This window comes from Westerdykella ornata, assembly GCF_010094085.1.
Source record: "Westerdykella ornata strain CBS 379.55 unplaced genomic scaffold EI97scaffold_7, whole genome shotgun sequence".
NCBI classification, from domain to species: Eukaryota; Fungi; Ascomycota; class Dothideomycetes; order Pleosporales; family Sporormiaceae; genus Westerdykella; species Westerdykella ornata.
Genome location: NW_022986857.1, coordinates 752,791 through 768,031, shown reverse-complemented (window position 1 = coordinate 768,031; position 15,241 = coordinate 752,791). Strand labels below are relative to the sequence as shown.

General features: G+C 50.4%; 7 protein-coding genes and 1 non-coding gene across 8 annotated transcripts; 6 read left to right on the top strand and 2 right to left on the bottom strand.

Moving 5' to 3' along the window:
• Positions 1 to 377: 377 nt before the first annotated feature.
• Positions 378 to 959, top strand: EI97DRAFT_457580 (uncharacterized protein; the record flags this gene model as incomplete). The annotated part of the gene is made up of 1 exon (XM_033800834.1): positions 378 to 959. One exon carries the CDS (start codon positions 378 to 380, stop codon positions 957 to 959), a length of 582 nt encoding a protein of 193 aa, XP_033655120.1.
• Positions 960 to 1,264: 305 nt separating this feature from the next.
• EI97DRAFT_432440 (uncharacterized protein) lies at positions 1,265 to 2,295 on the top strand. Its single transcript, XM_033798162.1, has one exon. The coding sequence runs from the start codon at positions 1,279 to 1,281 to the stop codon at positions 2,149 to 2,151; it is 873 nt and encodes a 290-aa protein (XP_033655119.1). The 5' UTR covers positions 1,265 to 1,278; the 3' UTR covers positions 2,152 to 2,295.
• Positions 2,296 to 2,843: 548 nt separating this feature from the next.
• EI97DRAFT_449666 (translocator protein) lies at positions 2,844 to 3,498 on the top strand (the record flags this gene model as incomplete). The annotated part of the gene is made up of 4 exons (XM_033800233.1): positions 2,844 to 2,918; positions 3,018 to 3,128; positions 3,178 to 3,393; positions 3,442 to 3,498. The coding sequence occupies 4 exons, from the start codon at positions 2,844 to 2,846 to the stop codon at positions 3,496 to 3,498; spliced, it is 459 nt and encodes a 152-aa protein (XP_033655118.1).
• Positions 3,499 to 3,592: 94 nt separating this feature from the next.
• EI97DRAFT_457578 (uncharacterized protein) lies at positions 3,593 to 4,768 on the bottom strand (the record flags this gene model as incomplete). The annotated part of the gene is made up of 3 exons (XM_033800833.1): positions 3,593 to 3,876; positions 3,928 to 4,307; positions 4,359 to 4,768. 3 exons carry the CDS (start codon positions 4,766 to 4,768, stop codon positions 3,593 to 3,595), a joined length of 1,074 nt encoding a protein of 357 aa, XP_033655117.1.
• A 3,193-nt stretch (positions 4,769 to 7,961) lies between these two features.
• EI97DRAFT_298075 (Sec1-like protein) lies at positions 7,962 to 10,467 on the top strand. Its single transcript, XM_033794502.1, has 4 exons — positions 7,962 to 8,128; positions 8,182 to 8,377; positions 8,574 to 8,785; positions 8,835 to 10,467. The coding sequence occupies exons 1-4, from the start codon at positions 8,051 to 8,053 to the stop codon at positions 10,320 to 10,322; spliced, it is 1,974 nt and encodes a 657-aa protein (XP_033655116.1). The 5' UTR covers positions 7,962 to 8,050; the 3' UTR covers positions 10,323 to 10,467.
• An 18-nt stretch (positions 10,468 to 10,485) lies between these two features.
• Positions 10,486 to 10,557, top strand: EI97DRAFT_t44. The gene has a single exon. It is a non-coding gene; the product is annotated as a tRNA-Arg (tRNA).
• Positions 10,558 to 10,820: 263 nt separating this feature from the next.
• Positions 10,821 to 11,752, top strand: EI97DRAFT_298107 (uncharacterized protein). Its single transcript, XM_033794503.1, has 2 exons — positions 10,821 to 10,866; positions 10,927 to 11,752. The coding sequence occupies exon 2, from the start codon at positions 11,117 to 11,119 to the stop codon at positions 11,504 to 11,506; it is 390 nt and encodes a 129-aa protein (XP_033655115.1). The 5' UTR covers positions 10,821 to 10,866; positions 10,927 to 11,116; the 3' UTR covers positions 11,507 to 11,752.
• Positions 11,753 to 13,853: 2,101 nt separating this feature from the next.
• Positions 13,854 to 14,972, bottom strand: EI97DRAFT_298047 (DNA-directed rna polymerase III 25 kd polypeptide). Its single transcript, XM_033794501.1, has 5 exons — positions 14,873 to 14,972; positions 14,631 to 14,826; positions 14,486 to 14,572; positions 14,195 to 14,439; positions 13,854 to 14,144 (listed from the first exon to the last, which is right to left on the bottom strand). Exons 1-5 carry the CDS (start codon positions 14,882 to 14,884, stop codon positions 14,019 to 14,021), a joined length of 666 nt encoding a protein of 221 aa, XP_033655114.1. The 5' UTR covers positions 14,885 to 14,972; the 3' UTR covers positions 13,854 to 14,018.
• Positions 14,973 to 15,241: the final 269 nt, after the last annotated feature.

Sequence of the window (15,241 nt, the reverse complement as noted above, 5' to 3'; positions counted from 1 at the left end):
TCAGAGAAATTGGAAATTTGGTTGAGACTCTCAAAGCCAGCCCGGAGCGCAAGAATATTTTGGATGTGGCAACCTCCGAAGGCCTGTAGAACCTGTTCGACAACTTTTTGGTGGCTTCTGTCTTTGTGCCCAGATTCGAGAATGTGACCGGTTTGAATGCTCCAATTCTTTCTCTCCTTTCAGCCCTCAGCGAGGTACGTGTTTGGTTTGACTTCTCAGTCGTGGAATGGAGAGTGAAACTTGGCGAAATCCTGTGGAGCAACGATGAATACAAACATGATGTGGCCCCAGTCCGTCTATGGACAAAGCGGGAAATCCTCCTTCTACAGATTGCCCTTTCTTGCGAGCTGCTTCTGAGGGTTGATGCAGTGATCAGCATGAGCAAGCGAACGTTATTCGAACAGAAAATCTCCAGTGGAGACAGGAATGGCTTTTGGAAGCTGAAGAGTGCGAAAGTCGACTGGGATCTGGTACTGGCTCGTTGCTTTCTGGACAATATTGTTGTAAAACGGAAGGCTGCCGGTATTTTGGTAGGAACGCATAGCGGCGCGCGGCAAGATATACCCTCGACGAAGAGTGGTCACGCTCCCCCACAAAGGCCGATCGATGATTCTGAATATGTTCTGCTGCCGCGAAACCAGACGCGCCAGTTGTCAGGCCTTGTGGCCTTTGCTAGCGCCCTCCGCTGGCCTGAAATTGAGAGAGTGGTAGAAGGGTTGTCGAATAGATTAGGCATCGTTGACAGCCTTGCACAGTCGCTAGGCCAGCTAATGTCGACAAACGAGAGGTTCGTCGAGCTCAGTATATCGCCTTTTACAAGTGTTTACGGTACCCCATTGCCCAAACCTTCAAGCACTAGCAACATTTCCGGGATCTACTTCCACCGCAATGACCCGGATTCCGCCGTAGAAACACCTGCGCTTAACGATCCCCTTGAACAGCTCCACGAATCCAAATGATTCTGATGCTACAGTTGAGATAGCGAGCATTGGTGGCTGGCTCAGTAGGTCTTATCTGACTGGCTTAATCCTTCCTGGGGAAGCAATCTGCCACCATTTAATGTGCACGTTGCTCGAAAACGGCGAGGTGGCTTTGGGCACTATAGGCAACACAGCGGACTTGCATGGCGGCTTCATTTACGCTGGTCGCAGCTGGTGGAGCAAATTCTGCATACTCGGTCGTGTCATAGCATGCATGGATGGTGCGCTGGAGTCCATGGGCTGGATCTCAGTGCCGGATACGTCTGACCTACCCAATGGATGGTACGATGTCTGCAGTATGACCGTTTGGCGTCCCAAGGATAACAAATATCCCATTCAGGGGAGAGAGGAGGATATCGTCTTTCAAGACTCATCCTTCATTCCCAAGGATGCTCGCCCCTGCAGAGGAGAGGACCTAACCGTGCCTATCGACTCCAGCGTCCTCCCAGACCTTTCGGTTGTTCTCGTGAACTGGGCTCTTGAACCTCACACGCCAATGGGCCTCGATTTGCCAGTGACCGACACAAGAGCCCCAACCTTCATGGCTGTTCTGACCTTCTCCGACGGTGGCGGCCCTGGAGCTGTTAAGTTCACACTTAAGCATGATGTGAGTTTCGTCACTTCATATCCCTGCACGGGCCCTTCCATGGCTCGTTCATGCGCGCCACCTCAAAAGCACACGAGCAGTACGGAGAAGATAGTGTCAAGATTCTGGAGTCGTCGAACCGGCCATAGAGTCGAGCTGTTCGATCGTCTTCAGCCACCGCTATTTGTTCATCGCTTCCACGCTCCTCAACCGGACCTGCCGGCGGAGACTGATAACCAGAGCCCAGAAAGTGCGCCGCTGGATTTCAAACCACTCAGGGAGCATCCCCTCCATGTATGGTATAACTACAAGATCGTGCCTGCAACGGCTGTTTTCAACCCAAACTTCACTGATAACCTGCTTAAATCGCCCGACAGGTATGCGAACCCAGATTATTGCCGTCGCGACCATAAGACGACCCTTGTGCTTGATGCGCGGGGTTCAAAAGATTTGGAACTGTTGGCTAGGGCCTGGTGTGCAGCCGAAGGGTGTGATGCCGTTATTGGGCGGACGACGCGGACGTGCCTTGCGTGCTGTATCCGTGAGGCTTCGGGGTTGGGCATCGGAGTGGTGATTAGGGTATAGGATGAGGTGGCATTGTGAGGTCTGTCATAGATGAAATGGGGTAGTCGTCAAAACTTGAATACCTGTACCACAGATAGAAGAACTTCTCTCGTTGTATAGATGTAATGGCATGGTCACTCAGGGGATTCAGCCGAACGTCGTGGACATCCTCCTATAGATGTAGCCACTCCGGGTATTTATGTCATTGCAGAGATCAGTGTAGATTCACTTGCTAGCCAACGGAGTCAATAACAGTAGCTTAAGAAACAGAGGAATTCTCTCTCTGTCCCTCCTTCTCCTTTTTCTCTCGATACACGGTGCTTCTTCAGTCACCAATATTCTTCTTCATAACCTACTGTATTTGTAGTCTATAGATTTAGTGGGCTAGAATATCCTATCCACGATTCGGTAACAAGGCGGAGCTGGTAGACACAGTATATTCTCGCAAGGGTTTAGTCCAGGATAATTGAGATCGAGTTACTTGAGTGGAAATGACTATGGATGATCAAACTTATTCACTGTGTACACAGTATCTCTCCCTAAAAAAGCAGGTCAACAAATGTGGGCAATGGTGAAGCCTTCCATGTTACGAGCGACGCCAACTTGACGTCACCATCTGGCCATCCATCCCATCAAGCTCTGTGAGCTACTGTATTTCTCAGCCCTCTCCCATTTGTTCACATAATATCCCAACTACCATCCTAAGACTCAAGATGACGACCTACATCCCTTCATTAACGCTTCCAGCCTTCGCCTTCGAGCAACCCGCCGTTGCAGTGCTATTCCCCGTCGGAGCTAGCAGAGCCATTAGCTAGGCAGTCAATTCAGATCGAACTGAAAAGGTCTACACTAAACTGAAGCAGCCTCCTCTAAACCCTCCCTCTTAGGTATTTATCCCAGTATGGACTGTGTTGTATGCAATAATAGGATACGCTGCCTATCGTGCGTGGAGTACGGGGACGCAGTCACTTGACTTGGAGAAGCACAATTTGGCGAAGGTTCCGCTCGCTCCAGACGACCGCGTGGTGCTCAATTGACGCAGCTCAGCATGGAGCAACCCTTTATACTATTCAGCTCGGACTCAATCTCATCTGGATGCCGCTGTTCTTCCGATTCGGACGACCGATTGAAGCCACCGCCGACATCATCGCCCTCACTGGCACTACGGGTTATCTTGCGTACATCTGGAGCCAGGTTGATACTGCTTCCGGATGGCTCCTTGCAGCATATATAGGCTGGCTCAGCTTTGCAATGTACCTTTGCGTAAGTGAATGCGCGTCCCGACTCATCGGAAGCTAACTGCCATTGCAGACGGGATGCGGGTATCTGAACAACTGGGACTTCAAAGACACTCAGAAGCTCGAGTAGATCATACCTTGAATACTGTAAAGGAATCTCGATCCTGAATGTCACTTAGAGGGCGTATGTCACGCGTTTGAAGCAACGCCATCCTGGTGTTGATCTAGAGCTCATCGAAGACCCTCGTCCATCCGTCTTCCTTCCGATCCGACGGAGCGGACGGAGGTTGAATACGAGGTTCGTTTTCTCGGACAGGGATTGGACTAATGATCGCTTCTTTCGTTTCATCTGCAATCGGAGCATCCGCGAGCGCGCGTCTTACGCCAGATTCAAATTCCTGCTGTCTCTCGTCGCTGACCGATGTCGGATTGAACCGTTGAAAAATAGCAATAATAAACACAACGCACGCAATCGCACCAAGCATTCCCCAGAAGGTGCGGAACCGCCCTACAAGCGTTAGTGAAGCTGGTAGGAGGAGTGAGGTATACAAAGACGTACGATTTGTGCGTGCCTCCCCTTCCGCATCCGATTCGGCTCGAGCTTTGACCCGTCTTCGGGCCTCTGCGAGCCGACCCATCAATGCATCCGCCTTTTCTTTACCGGCCTGAATCCTTTCTTGAAGGTTCTTGACCTGGGCGTCTTGTGCATCGAAATTACCAAAGTTCTTGATTTGCCCTTGTATCTCATTGGTAAGCTGATTTGTATCGAAGAGAAAGGTATCATGTAGTTCTTTGGTCAAGCCGGAGAGCTCCTGGAGGCTACCGATCGTTTGCCGCAAGACGGAAAGTTTCTCCAAGATTGAGTAGTATGTGTCATCGAGCCGGCGGGATGTCTTCAAAGACTTGTCGGACAAGCTGTGTAGCAAGGAGAGGAGAGCCCTACAGATAAATGAGTTTCGTGCCATTGTGCAAGACGTGGCAGTGGCGTACTCTTCGCGAGACTCGGCCTTGGCCTGCTCTCTGGCGACATCCTCAGCGCTTGCAGGCTTTAATCGCCGGGCGTTTGCTTCCACCTCTCGGTGGGCATCCAGCCCTTCCACGCGGGCTCGCTGGTTGCGAGTGGGAGACGTATTCCTGCTGCGACTGACTTGTTTCAAGAGATCCCCAAAGCTCGTCGGGGGGTACAGCTGAGTTGCGGATTGTACGACGCTTCTCGCATGCCGGGAACCGTGGCGATGATGTCTGTGGTGGTGATGGGGAGGACTGTGACGGTGCGGTCTCTTGGAGGAGGTGCTCTCCGGATTCGAGCTCACTCGTGGAGCCGAGTTGGGTTCGGACACATCCGAACGTATTGGCCGCGGTTTGGGTAGTCCATGGGAATGATCAGGGAACGGTTCCATAGCCCGGTGTTGGGTCAAGGTTCCCCGAGGTCTGAGGGTTGATGAGGCGGGTCGCATCATCGTAGCATGGGTAAAAAAAGCTATGCCATTTCCGGTTAGCGTATTCACTTCACCTATTAAACTATCCGCCCCAGCAGCCTTCCCGACTTTGCTTGCGCACAAGATAGATTCCGTCCAGAATTGTAAGGACGCTGAGTAGTAAAGATAGGGGCAGATGCATGGCAATAAAGGCGTCGAACCCACCTGAAATCCTTCTGGGTAATCCTTCGTTGTAACACGTACCTCTCTGAGCGAAGGGAATCGCTGCAGCCGGACTGGAATGGCTTTTACGTCTGCTTGCAAGTTCATACGACCGCCGTCTACCGCTTTTACTTTCACAAAAGGAGTGTAGAGGTCACGGTCAACCGTCTAACTGGATCCACAAGAACTGCGCCAGAACCAACTGACGAAGTTTCTGTCTTGGCAACTGTTCCCTTAGTTGTCATATGTTGCTCCAATCTTCATCCTCGGTCACCGGGTCTTCAGCACACATGTGCAGTCAACTGAGGATATGTCTGAAATTCCGTAGACGACGGCGGCTTATTTTGAAGATGAAAACTAGAACCTCATGCCGCCATCCCAAATGCTTGTCCATCCATTTAAGTGTTTTGCATACCTCTGTTGAACAAGTATCTACTAAGGGTGATTGTTCGCTTTTCGATTGTGTGTCTACCAGACTGATAGCGTCATCCGATTCCGAACTCGCCGGGCCAATTTCTCCTCACTCAACTTGGGGGTTTCGGAATCTGGAAATACTGCATAATGATGTCGTCAGATCATGGTTTGCAATTTCGCCAGTGCATGTGAAGTGATAAGAGTGAGCCCTGGAGTAAGCATTGTTGGGAACGGAATCGTCTCCGCGGCTCCCTCTTGGCTCATATGTTAGGTCTAAGGTTGATTAGGTCGAAGTTAGTTCGATCGAAGGCACTACCTATAGCTAGATAGATATGCCCACCCCGTCGCATAAGCGAAGCAGTGACGACGGACTCCAACGGCCACACTACTTAAAGCCCCGCTCCTCCCCCACCGAACCCTTCTTACTCATATAGCTGGGACTCTTGAGCTGTCCTCTGCAGGCCTTCGATGTATTCATGAAGACCGACACGCTTTCCATCTTCCTCTCACCTTGAATGGCTTCACAGTTCCTTCTCCACGACCATAAGGCCCATCGCAATAATTCCCGACCATACAGAACTCCGCACACTGAATAGAGGGTTCACGCCCCTTCAAGAACATCGGGGTAGCCCACATATCCTTCCCTCACCTCCGTCCGTCAAAAAGCGGCACGCCTGTGAATCTTCCAAAATGGGGGCCTTCAAGCGACTCCGGGATTCTGGTACGATAGGGAAGAATGTCTCATGTTTTGCGGGCCCAAGCTACCCTTCTACCAGTTCCTCCGCTATTGCGGCTTGTCAGTCCTCTGTGTACTCCTCTACCGAACCCTCGAACAGCTGGGATCATGGCGAGCGTATCTCTCTCGACAGGAGCATAGCATCTTGGCGTGGATGTTTTCAAAACTTGCATTTGACCTCTGCAGGAGACTCATTCGCTTTGGGATATCGGTAGAGGAAATATATTGGATCGCTGTCAACATGCTAGCATTTCCCACGGTGGTACTTTGCGACTGGGCCGTTGAGAAACACTGCACAACCGCTAGGAACGTGTTAACCGTCCATGTCTTCCGATTTGGCTTATTCTTCTTTTTTATCTCCGAAGGCGCATTCTGGTGGCAGACTCTTACCAAGGACTTTGAAGGAAGGACTGGGCGGGATACATTCGGAATTCCAGTTATCAGATTCGCTCCACTATTCGGTTGGGTTGAGCATCGTATAATGGGACATACGGAAGGCTCCGAGAAGCATCAGGAGGATGAGGATCTCGAAATACGAAGAGAGCAGGAAAGACCATATCGTGACGGTATCATCCTCGCTATTGTTCTTATTCTCTGTGCAGGTATGTGGCTGGCCGGTTGGGCTTAGTGGTTATTTGTGGTGGCAGCCAGCGGTTATGCAATCAACCTGACGGAAAATCGTGAGCAAGCCCACTGGTTCCGGGACGTATTCCCTTACGGCATCGGGGTATTCTTTCCGTTCTTCGGTGTCTCCTTTGGATGGCCGATGATATGGCAGCTCCCATTACAACTGGCGGCTATGAGACCTGTGAGATTAGCGGCGATGTATCTGAACGAGAACTGGTATGAACTAGAGATACCCTTAGAAGGCCAGAAGAGGGGCGATGGCATCTTGCATGGGCGCCAAAATAAAGGCTTGCCCATCTCTAGGGATCATAAAGTTGAGTCAAGCAACCGCTAAATGTGGTACCACCGGTATCATCAATCTAGGCTCTCCTTTACCATCTCTGGCATTTCTACGCAGTAGTTCCAATCACTCGACGATACCTAAGTAGTTGTTGGTTACCTGAAGCTGCAGGGCTTGGCTGTTCGATTAGCCACATACAAACTCGGTCACATATACACTCCTTGTCCTTATGCTTTCGACATACAATATTGAACATGAAGATCGCTCAAGGCTACCGCGCAACGCTTCACACTGTTGCGTCCCCGTCCACATCATCACGGCCCGATCTGTCTGCATGGCCTCCTAATATCCGTATCTCGTGCTATCGAGCTATGCAATACTAAGCTCCCGAAGTTCACATCTTGCCTGAATCAAATGTCTGTTGAACCTGCGAGCGATTGGAAAAACCCGGCAGATCGATCAAGGCGTCTGCAAATGGGGCAACCAATGGCTGCAGCAAATCAGGGGAGGTAATAGCGATTGTTGCGCATTTCCGGCTTCTGATGACACGCATCCATCGTTGAGGAATATTAATACGTGCCATGCTGATGGAAACCCTTGGGAACCCTTCAGACAATCGTCCTTTGCTTAGTGTATTGTAGTGATTGTACGGTAAGTACATCTGAAGCAGGACTCGGGAGACGCTCTTTACCACGCTCTAATCTTGTCATGAAAGTGAGTAAGCATTATGATTGTCGGGTCGTGAGGCTACTTTTACAGTAACTTTTGTCCCCTATCGCTTCGACAGGATGTGAAATGATGCCAAGAAAACGACTAAGCTATTTCCAGTTTCTCACTCGGGCCGCATACTGGCCGTTGCGCAACCGCTTGGAAAGCTTGCTTCAACCTCAACAACAGTTCCGTCGACTTGGGAGTAGCGACATCGAGCTTTCGCAATGCCGTCAAGCGTCTGCCAGCATCGGAACGCTCAATGATACACTAGGACATGGCTCCTATAACACCCTTGCGAGCTTCAGAAATTTCTGAAAAAGCTCGCCGAGAGCTGCTTCTCCTCCTCGAAGGTGTAGGGTAATATCCCCCTTGCACCACAATTCCTTTACTCATGGAAATTATCAGGTCAGGGGGAAGAAGAACCTTGTCCTCGAAAAAGCTCTCGCAGGACCGCTGAACCTATTGGTAAAGTTCTCCACACTTCAAGAATATGGCGTCGACAAGCCGTTCTTTCTGGAGAACGACAACGTGGACTCTTCTCAGCGCAATGTCGTCTTCCTCGTCAGAGGTGAGAAGGCGAAAACGGTGATGACGGTTGCCGGTACGTCGTTTCCGCCCAAGTTATGTTTCTTCGCCCCAACGTCCAGCTGGGATCTTAAAGTAGGCTAGGCAGACAGCTCCCACTCTGCCTAGCCAGTCTTGATCCCTATATCAACACAGTACCTTTCTATATCCTTGACAGTGTCCCGTTCTTCAATCAGGCTCGCTTCAATGCTCGGTACTGACATCCTTATTAGAGCAAATAAAGCGCATACGTCGTGATAGCCAAATCGAGCACGAATTCTCGATATTCTGGGTGCCTCGCCGAACGGTTGTCTCTGACCAGCTTCTCGAGGAAGCTGGAGTTTTGGGTGAAGCTAGCGTGAGCGAATGGCCATTGTTCTTCGTTCCACTAGCGGACGATGTACTGTCACTGGAGCTGGACGATGCGGTCTCCGATTTGTACCTTGTGCGTATCGTCATCATAGGCTGTCTCGCTCATCACTGACACTCAACAGCGGAAAGACCCTACTCCGATCTATCTCTCAGCCAGAGCTTTGATGCTCCAGCAACAGAGATACGGCCTGTTCCCACGCATCATTGGAAAAGGCGATCAAGCTAAACGACTAGCTGACCTCTTAATCAGAATGCGCACTGAAGTGATTGCAGGCGAGAGCAGTAACAACCAAAGCCGATCATATCTAGGACTGACGCCGAGTTCCTCCATCGACAGCCTCATCATCATTGATCGGGATGTCGACTTCCCGACAGTGCTTCTTACTCAACTCACTTACGAGGGGCTTATTGACGAGGTGTTCAATATATCTGCGAACCAAACAGAGGTAGACTCCTCAGTCGTCGGCGGAGCCGCACCGCAACCGGGGCAGACAGGGTCTGGGTCAACCAGTATGAAGCGAAAGGTGATGATTGATCCGAAAGATTCCCTCTACTCGACCTTAGGTGATGCAAACTTCGCTGTGGTCGGTAATCTGCTGAACAAGGCTGCCCGACGTCTGCAAAGCAGTACGGAACGCAACCAACTATCGGCCAAAACAACTGCTGAACTGAGGGAGTTCGTGGCCCGATTACCAGGATATCAGGCTGAGCAGGCGAGCCTGAAATTACACACGTCGTTAGCTGAGGAGATCATCAAGTACACACGGACAGACGTATTCACACGTTCACTCGAGGTTCAGCAGAACCTCATGTCAGGGGCAGATCCCACCACACAACATGACACCATCTCCGAATTCATATCTCGGGATGTGCCTCTGCCTACTATATTGCGTCTCCTTGCTTTGGAAAGCACAACGAATGCTGGGATGCGCCCGAAAGACTTGGAAAACTTCAAACGAGAAGTCATCCAGGCATACGGACCACAGCACCTACTCACCCTTGCGTCTCTCGAGAAGATGGGTCTACTGGCACCCAGGGGCGGTGCAGGTTTGGGTTCCATACCAGCGGCGAAACCTGGGACTGTGACCAACTACGCGCCGTTACGGAAGAACTTACGGGTTTGGGACGACGAGGTCAACGAGGCCGAGCCCAACGACATCTCCTATGTGTTCTCGGGATATGCCCCTCTGTCAGTGCGACTCGTGCAGTCCATCATTCAGAAGCAGACACTTGCCAACGTGATTAAACCCAGTAGCCACCCACAAGCCTCTGCTCAGGCAAATCCGCTTGCGCAAGGTTTGCGCATATTCGACGACGCAACCAAATACATCAGGGGAACCACTTTCGACGAGACGCAGAAAGGCGAGGAAAAGGCCGTCAAAGCAAGAAGTATGTTGAACGGAAATCACAGCGATGCCAGCAAGACCGTCGTCGTTTTCTTCCTCGGAGGCGTCACGAGAGCAGAGATTGCAGCTCTTCGATTCATCGGCAACAAGCTTCGAGAAGTTGGTGGCGAAGGTAGGGGAAGCAGGATTGTGATCTGTACGACGGGTCTGGTCAGGGGTGATTCGTTGGTCGGGAGCGCTATCGAGACTAGGCGGTTCGGATGAGAACGGTATGCACGGGTTTTTGTGCGCGACTTGAAAGACCCTTTCGGTGCGGTATGAGAGAGTCCACAACTTTTACTGGGAGGAGAGGAACGCTTCTGCCACTGTTCTAGGACTGCTGTGCTACATAGGAGTCAATCAATTGGCAAGTCGCATCAAGAAAAGTGGTCACATGGCCCAATGGCAAGGCGCTTGACTACGAATCAAGAGATTGCAGGTTCGAATCCTGCTGTGATCAATTTTTGCTGAGTTCTATATACGTTTTTGCCATTTAGGATAGTTGGTGGTGCAGATGGAGAATTTTCGTTGCTGGTGGGGAATGTGGAGTGGGTCATGGTCGGGTTCCACGGCATTTGGACTTGAATACCACAGCACACATTCGAGCGCGAACATCAACATCATTTCGACATGGGAAAATAAACAAGGTTATAGACTACGTTGTCAAACTGCTTCTCGGAGGATGCCAGTTGCGAGGCCACTACTGCCGGGAACTAGCATGTGATTCAATCTCGTGATAGTCCCACGGGGCTGTAAATCACAGATTCCTGTGTGTAGATATATCGATACAACTTTGATAAACTACTGACGTCCTATCCTATGGAATCAGCGCCCAACTTCGCCAAGGTCCCTGCGGTGAAAGATCCCAAAGGCAAATGTCTAATAATACGAGCTTCCCGTGAAATCATCTATGGCGAAAGGAAAATCTGCAACGTGTTCAATGACGAAGCTTCGTCCTAGCATGAGAAGCCACAATCGCCTTCCCTTAAGCCATTATCATACGCCCCAAAATTGCAGTGATGGTCCTGGTCGTTGCTTCCCCAGCTGGCGCCATTGTACGACATGTACACCGCATCGTCGTCGAGATTGGGTGCCTTCACTCCGAACGTGTAGGGCAGTGTGCTCCCAACCTCTTGTTGGGTACCGCTCGGGATACTGAGCAGGTCTGCCTCGCCGACAAGTTCCTGGTCACTGTCATACAAGATGACATCGAAGCGATAGTTTTCCGTGTGGAAACCGGGGCCCTGGTTTCTCTGGTACTGCCTGATGTGCACCCCACACCAGCCGCCATGGTAGGACTCGCAGTTCTGGTTCGAGACATCTTTCGCCGTTACGCATTCGGTGGGCTCCTTTTTGGGTACAACGACCTCATTCCCGCCAACGTAGTTTTGCACACCAGTGTTTTGTAGGCAACATTTGTTGATGAACAGGCCGCAGCCAAATGCCATGCCAATCCTGACCGAGTGTTGTGTCCCTGGATCGTTGTCTCCTATCAGTGTCGCATATAGTTCGCCCGTAACCTCGTTCTCCTTGTACATGTGAAATTGTTTGTTCGTCAATTGGAAGCCCATGCTGCTGAACTGCAAAGTTTGGCACTGGTTTACGGTTATTTTACTTCCGTTTTATACATACTCAAAGCTGGCTGCTTGGCCCACATACCTTGAAGTCCCAAGTAATGTAGTGTTGGAAGCCGGCGACTGGGTCGTCTGGTGAAAGGTCGTGGTAGGTCTTGAGGTGGAGGCTGGTATACAGGGTGTTTGCGTAGCCGGAGCGCTTATTGAGTGCTCGTTCAAACAAGGCTGTCGGATCTTCATCTCTGGCTTTCAATTGTTCCTCCAGCGTGCGGATGAGAGCGTCGTTTTCCCGCTTGGACTTCGCAGGGTCAGATAATGGGACTTTGCTGGTGAAGAGACATGTCCCAAGATCTGAATGGCAGTCGACGCTACGGATGTTTGAGTGCTTCGTAAAGGCAGCTTTGGGATCCCGTCGGATATAAGCCCCTTGCGGGGTCTCCAGCCAACGAGTATAGAGTTGGAAGCTCGGATGAGCTTCATGGGCGGACAGGTCGTTTCGGACAATGTCACGGACGGGGATGGTTAAAACGTCACGCTCTGTTGGCGCAGCCCAACTCGAGGAGATTTGCAAGAGCGTAGTAAGAAGAAGTAACATGATGATTTTGCTGGCTCAGTGTTCCAAGGTTATCATGAACGGTAGTACGAGTTTGGGTTGTGCAATAGATTGCTCGATTGTTGGCAATGGATGGTTATAGCATTTGGGAAGTCCAGCATTTATATATCTTGCTGAACGAGTACCCTATGTAGGGTATGCTTTTCTACCACAACAAAACCCTGGATATCTTGGTGTAAGAATGGAGGATGCTTACCCTAGAGTAGGCCGGGGGGTTATGCAGGCTGGATCTGCCTTGGCCCCGGTGCAATTAGGGTTTCGATTGATGAAACCCGAAAGTTGCGATTTGGGGGCTTTCCATCATCAATCTCATTGGAACAGGCTGGAAACGCAAACCACAAACGCCATCTCTTCCGTCAGACGCCTCTTTCCAACCAGGTGGTTACGCTAAGCCCCCGCATCGTCAGCAGCCACACCTCGCCTTAAGCAACGCAAACCAGCACATCCTTTTCGTATTCTATGAGAACAAATACACCCGATATAGTACCGTAGTAGCTAAGCAAAACTACATAACAGCTTCGCCTTTACCATTGGATGTATACCCTAAGCAGTCCTGCAGTCTTAAGCCTCGAACTACTTAACGTAATACTTTGCTGCGTAGACGTTTAAGAACCTATGCCCAACTCTAGCTACATGCAAGCGGTAGCAATTGCAACGCTTCCAATAGTAAGTTGCGGGCTACCCTAGGGTAGATTTTAACTTACTACTGAGCTGAACGGAGATTGGTGCCTGTACGTACTAACGGAGCCCTCTGATTGGTTTCACTGTTTACCCGTGAACAGAGTGGAGGTTTTAGTACATGGGCCGTACATTTACGTCGTATTACGGCAGTAAACTTACTCCGTACACTAGGCCAGATTACCCTACTCTACCCTGCAGCCCCACCTTTACCCCCATTGAATATTCAAGTTCTTACTTGTAAGGTCCGTAACCGGGTAGTAACCCACTTTTTCAGTACTGCCCTGTACGAGGTAAGGAGGCTGTACGTGCTGACGGAGTCTCCCTCACTGTACGGCCGGTCGTTACGGCCGGGTGTACTTACTGTTGGAAGTGTTGAGCGGTAGCACGTACAGGCTTCCAGTAGCCGCGTACGGCTGCCCTTACTGTGTGAGAAACCTCTAAGGGTAGACAATGGACATCGCCGCAAGAGTAGCCTTGAGATAAGCGTATGCTTTACCTAGTTAAGGCGCTGACGTGATACGGGTTGTAGTGATGTTGGGGTCTACGTCCGTACGTATACACTGCATCGTAGTTACACAGTATTCGTCTATTGAAACACTAGCACCGAGCATCCCCAGCCTTACAAGATTCCAAGCAAATTCAAAGCGTATTCGGCTTTTCTTTCCAGAAACAGATTCTTCTTCCCCGTGCAGTTCCAAGCGCTTTTTGCCTTCTCACCTCTAATTGTGGTCAGATCAGAGTGTGGATGTAGATCCGTATTGAACCATGTTTTTATGAACCGCTGGAATAGTTCGCTCCCATCCCATTCAATCACCGATGAACAGCGATGTCGGCTGAATCACCTCCACCATATACCCATCCACCACAGCCAGAAAGTGGCAAAAGGGATTCTTCTCATCTCTCATGGAGAATTTATGGGCCGGCTTGAAACGGTCGCGATGACAAGATCTGATATTGGGAATTCTGGGAATATTGTGGCCGTCCTGAGAGATTGTGATGCCGTCGAGGCCCGTGAGTCCGCCCATATGCATACAACCATTTTCCGAAACACTCTTAACCGTCTACATGCATCTCCCCATTTTCTTCTATGCTACCATTAGCATCCTTTCCGGGCTGTCCTTCATCTTTCCCAATGCCCCACCACATCATCGGACCCAATCCAGGTTGATTCATAGAGCCCTACGCATACGTCAGCCAGTGTCACGTCTTGAAACGAAGGCTAAACCTACAATGATCCTCCAGCTGGTGTCCCTTCTCTCAATGATATCACCCTTCTCATCCTTCTGAACAACCGTAGGCTTCCGATCGAACCATTCTTCCGCCTCTACCCTGAACAGAACCGGCTCGGCGGGGTCGAAGAACATCTCGTTACCTTCGTTGTCCCAGATGAACACACCTTCCGCAATGTCGAAGTTCGTATCCGGCGGCAGATTCTGAGCGGGCACAAATACCTCCGACGTGAAGTTCATGTCGACTAAATTGATTAGAAATGTTAGGTACTCAGGTAGTACTGTACCTACTCGTTATGCCCAACTCGGTAGATGATTTGATGCGTCCCTGTAAGATCTCGCCTCGAAACGGGCGGAAAACTATAAGGCGGAATTCGGCTGCAAGACTTGGTCAGATGTCCCGTCATGCCGAGAGCAGAAGAGCGGTGATACTAACCATCAACATTCACAAGTCCAGTCCCGTGACCTATTAGGCCTTCGGAAGTCGACAGCAGGTCATACAGGCAGATGGCCAGCCCGATGTTGGGAATGATGCGATCCGAGTATTTTGCGTTTATGGCATCTTTGATGGCTTCTGCGCTGGTCTTCCGGAAATCTTCTGGTGTAATCTGAACTAGATCCTTTATGGTCGTCTGCCAGTCGTTAGTCTTATGCTGAGTGATAGATGCAGGAACATACAAGAATGAACATGACTGTAGTATTGACTTCATGCTCAACAGAATAGTTGGTCAAGTTGCGTGCGGATATGCTACCTGCACATCGCGCTGGTGATGTGAGGTTTAGTAGGATCGGCCAAGACTAAGGATCTGATGGAGAAATAAAGTGGGTCCGGCGCGACTACTCTTATCGATAAGAATGGAACCAAAGTTCTTGAAGCTCCAACTTGCAACGTCACTTCACGGTCTGCAAGTCGATACATATACACAATGCGATAAAGCTGCGTTTTTATACCTACCATCTTCAATTAATGCATAGATGACGCCCTTTAACTTCCCGCCGCCACCTCCACCGCCTCCTAGAGCGACATGGAACGATTCGCAAGAGCCA

Bases quoted from the DNA above. Each gene is read 5' to 3' on its own strand.
- EI97DRAFT_298075 (XM_033794502.1), top strand. From the start codon at position 8,051: ATGGCTCCTATAACACCCTTGCGAGCTTCAGAAATTTCTGAAAAAGCT. The intron at 8,129-8,181 runs GTAGGGTAATAT...GGAAATTATCAG, and splicing joins TGCTTCTCCTCCTCGAAGGT to GTCAGGGGGAAGAAGAACCT. The intron at 8,378-8,573 runs GTACGTCGTTTC...CATCCTTATTAG, and splicing joins AACGGTGATGACGGTTGCCG to AGCAAATAAAGCGCATACGT.
- EI97DRAFT_298047 (XM_033794501.1), bottom strand. The intron at 14,573-14,630 runs GTTAGTATCACC...CAAGTCTTGCAG, and splicing joins TGGACTTGTGAATGTTGATG to CCGAATTCCGCCTTATAGTT. The intron at 14,145-14,194 runs GTAGGTTTAGCC...ACGTATGCGTAG, and splicing joins ACACCAGCTGGAGGATCATT to GGCTCTATGAATCAACCTGG.
- EI97DRAFT_432440 (XM_033798162.1), top strand. From the start codon at position 1,279: ATGACCGTTTGGCGTCCCAAGGATAACAAATATCCCATTCAGGGGAGA.
- EI97DRAFT_298107 (XM_033794503.1), top strand. From the start codon at position 11,117: ATGGTCCTGGTCGTTGCTTCCCCAGCTGGCGCCATTGTACGACATGTA.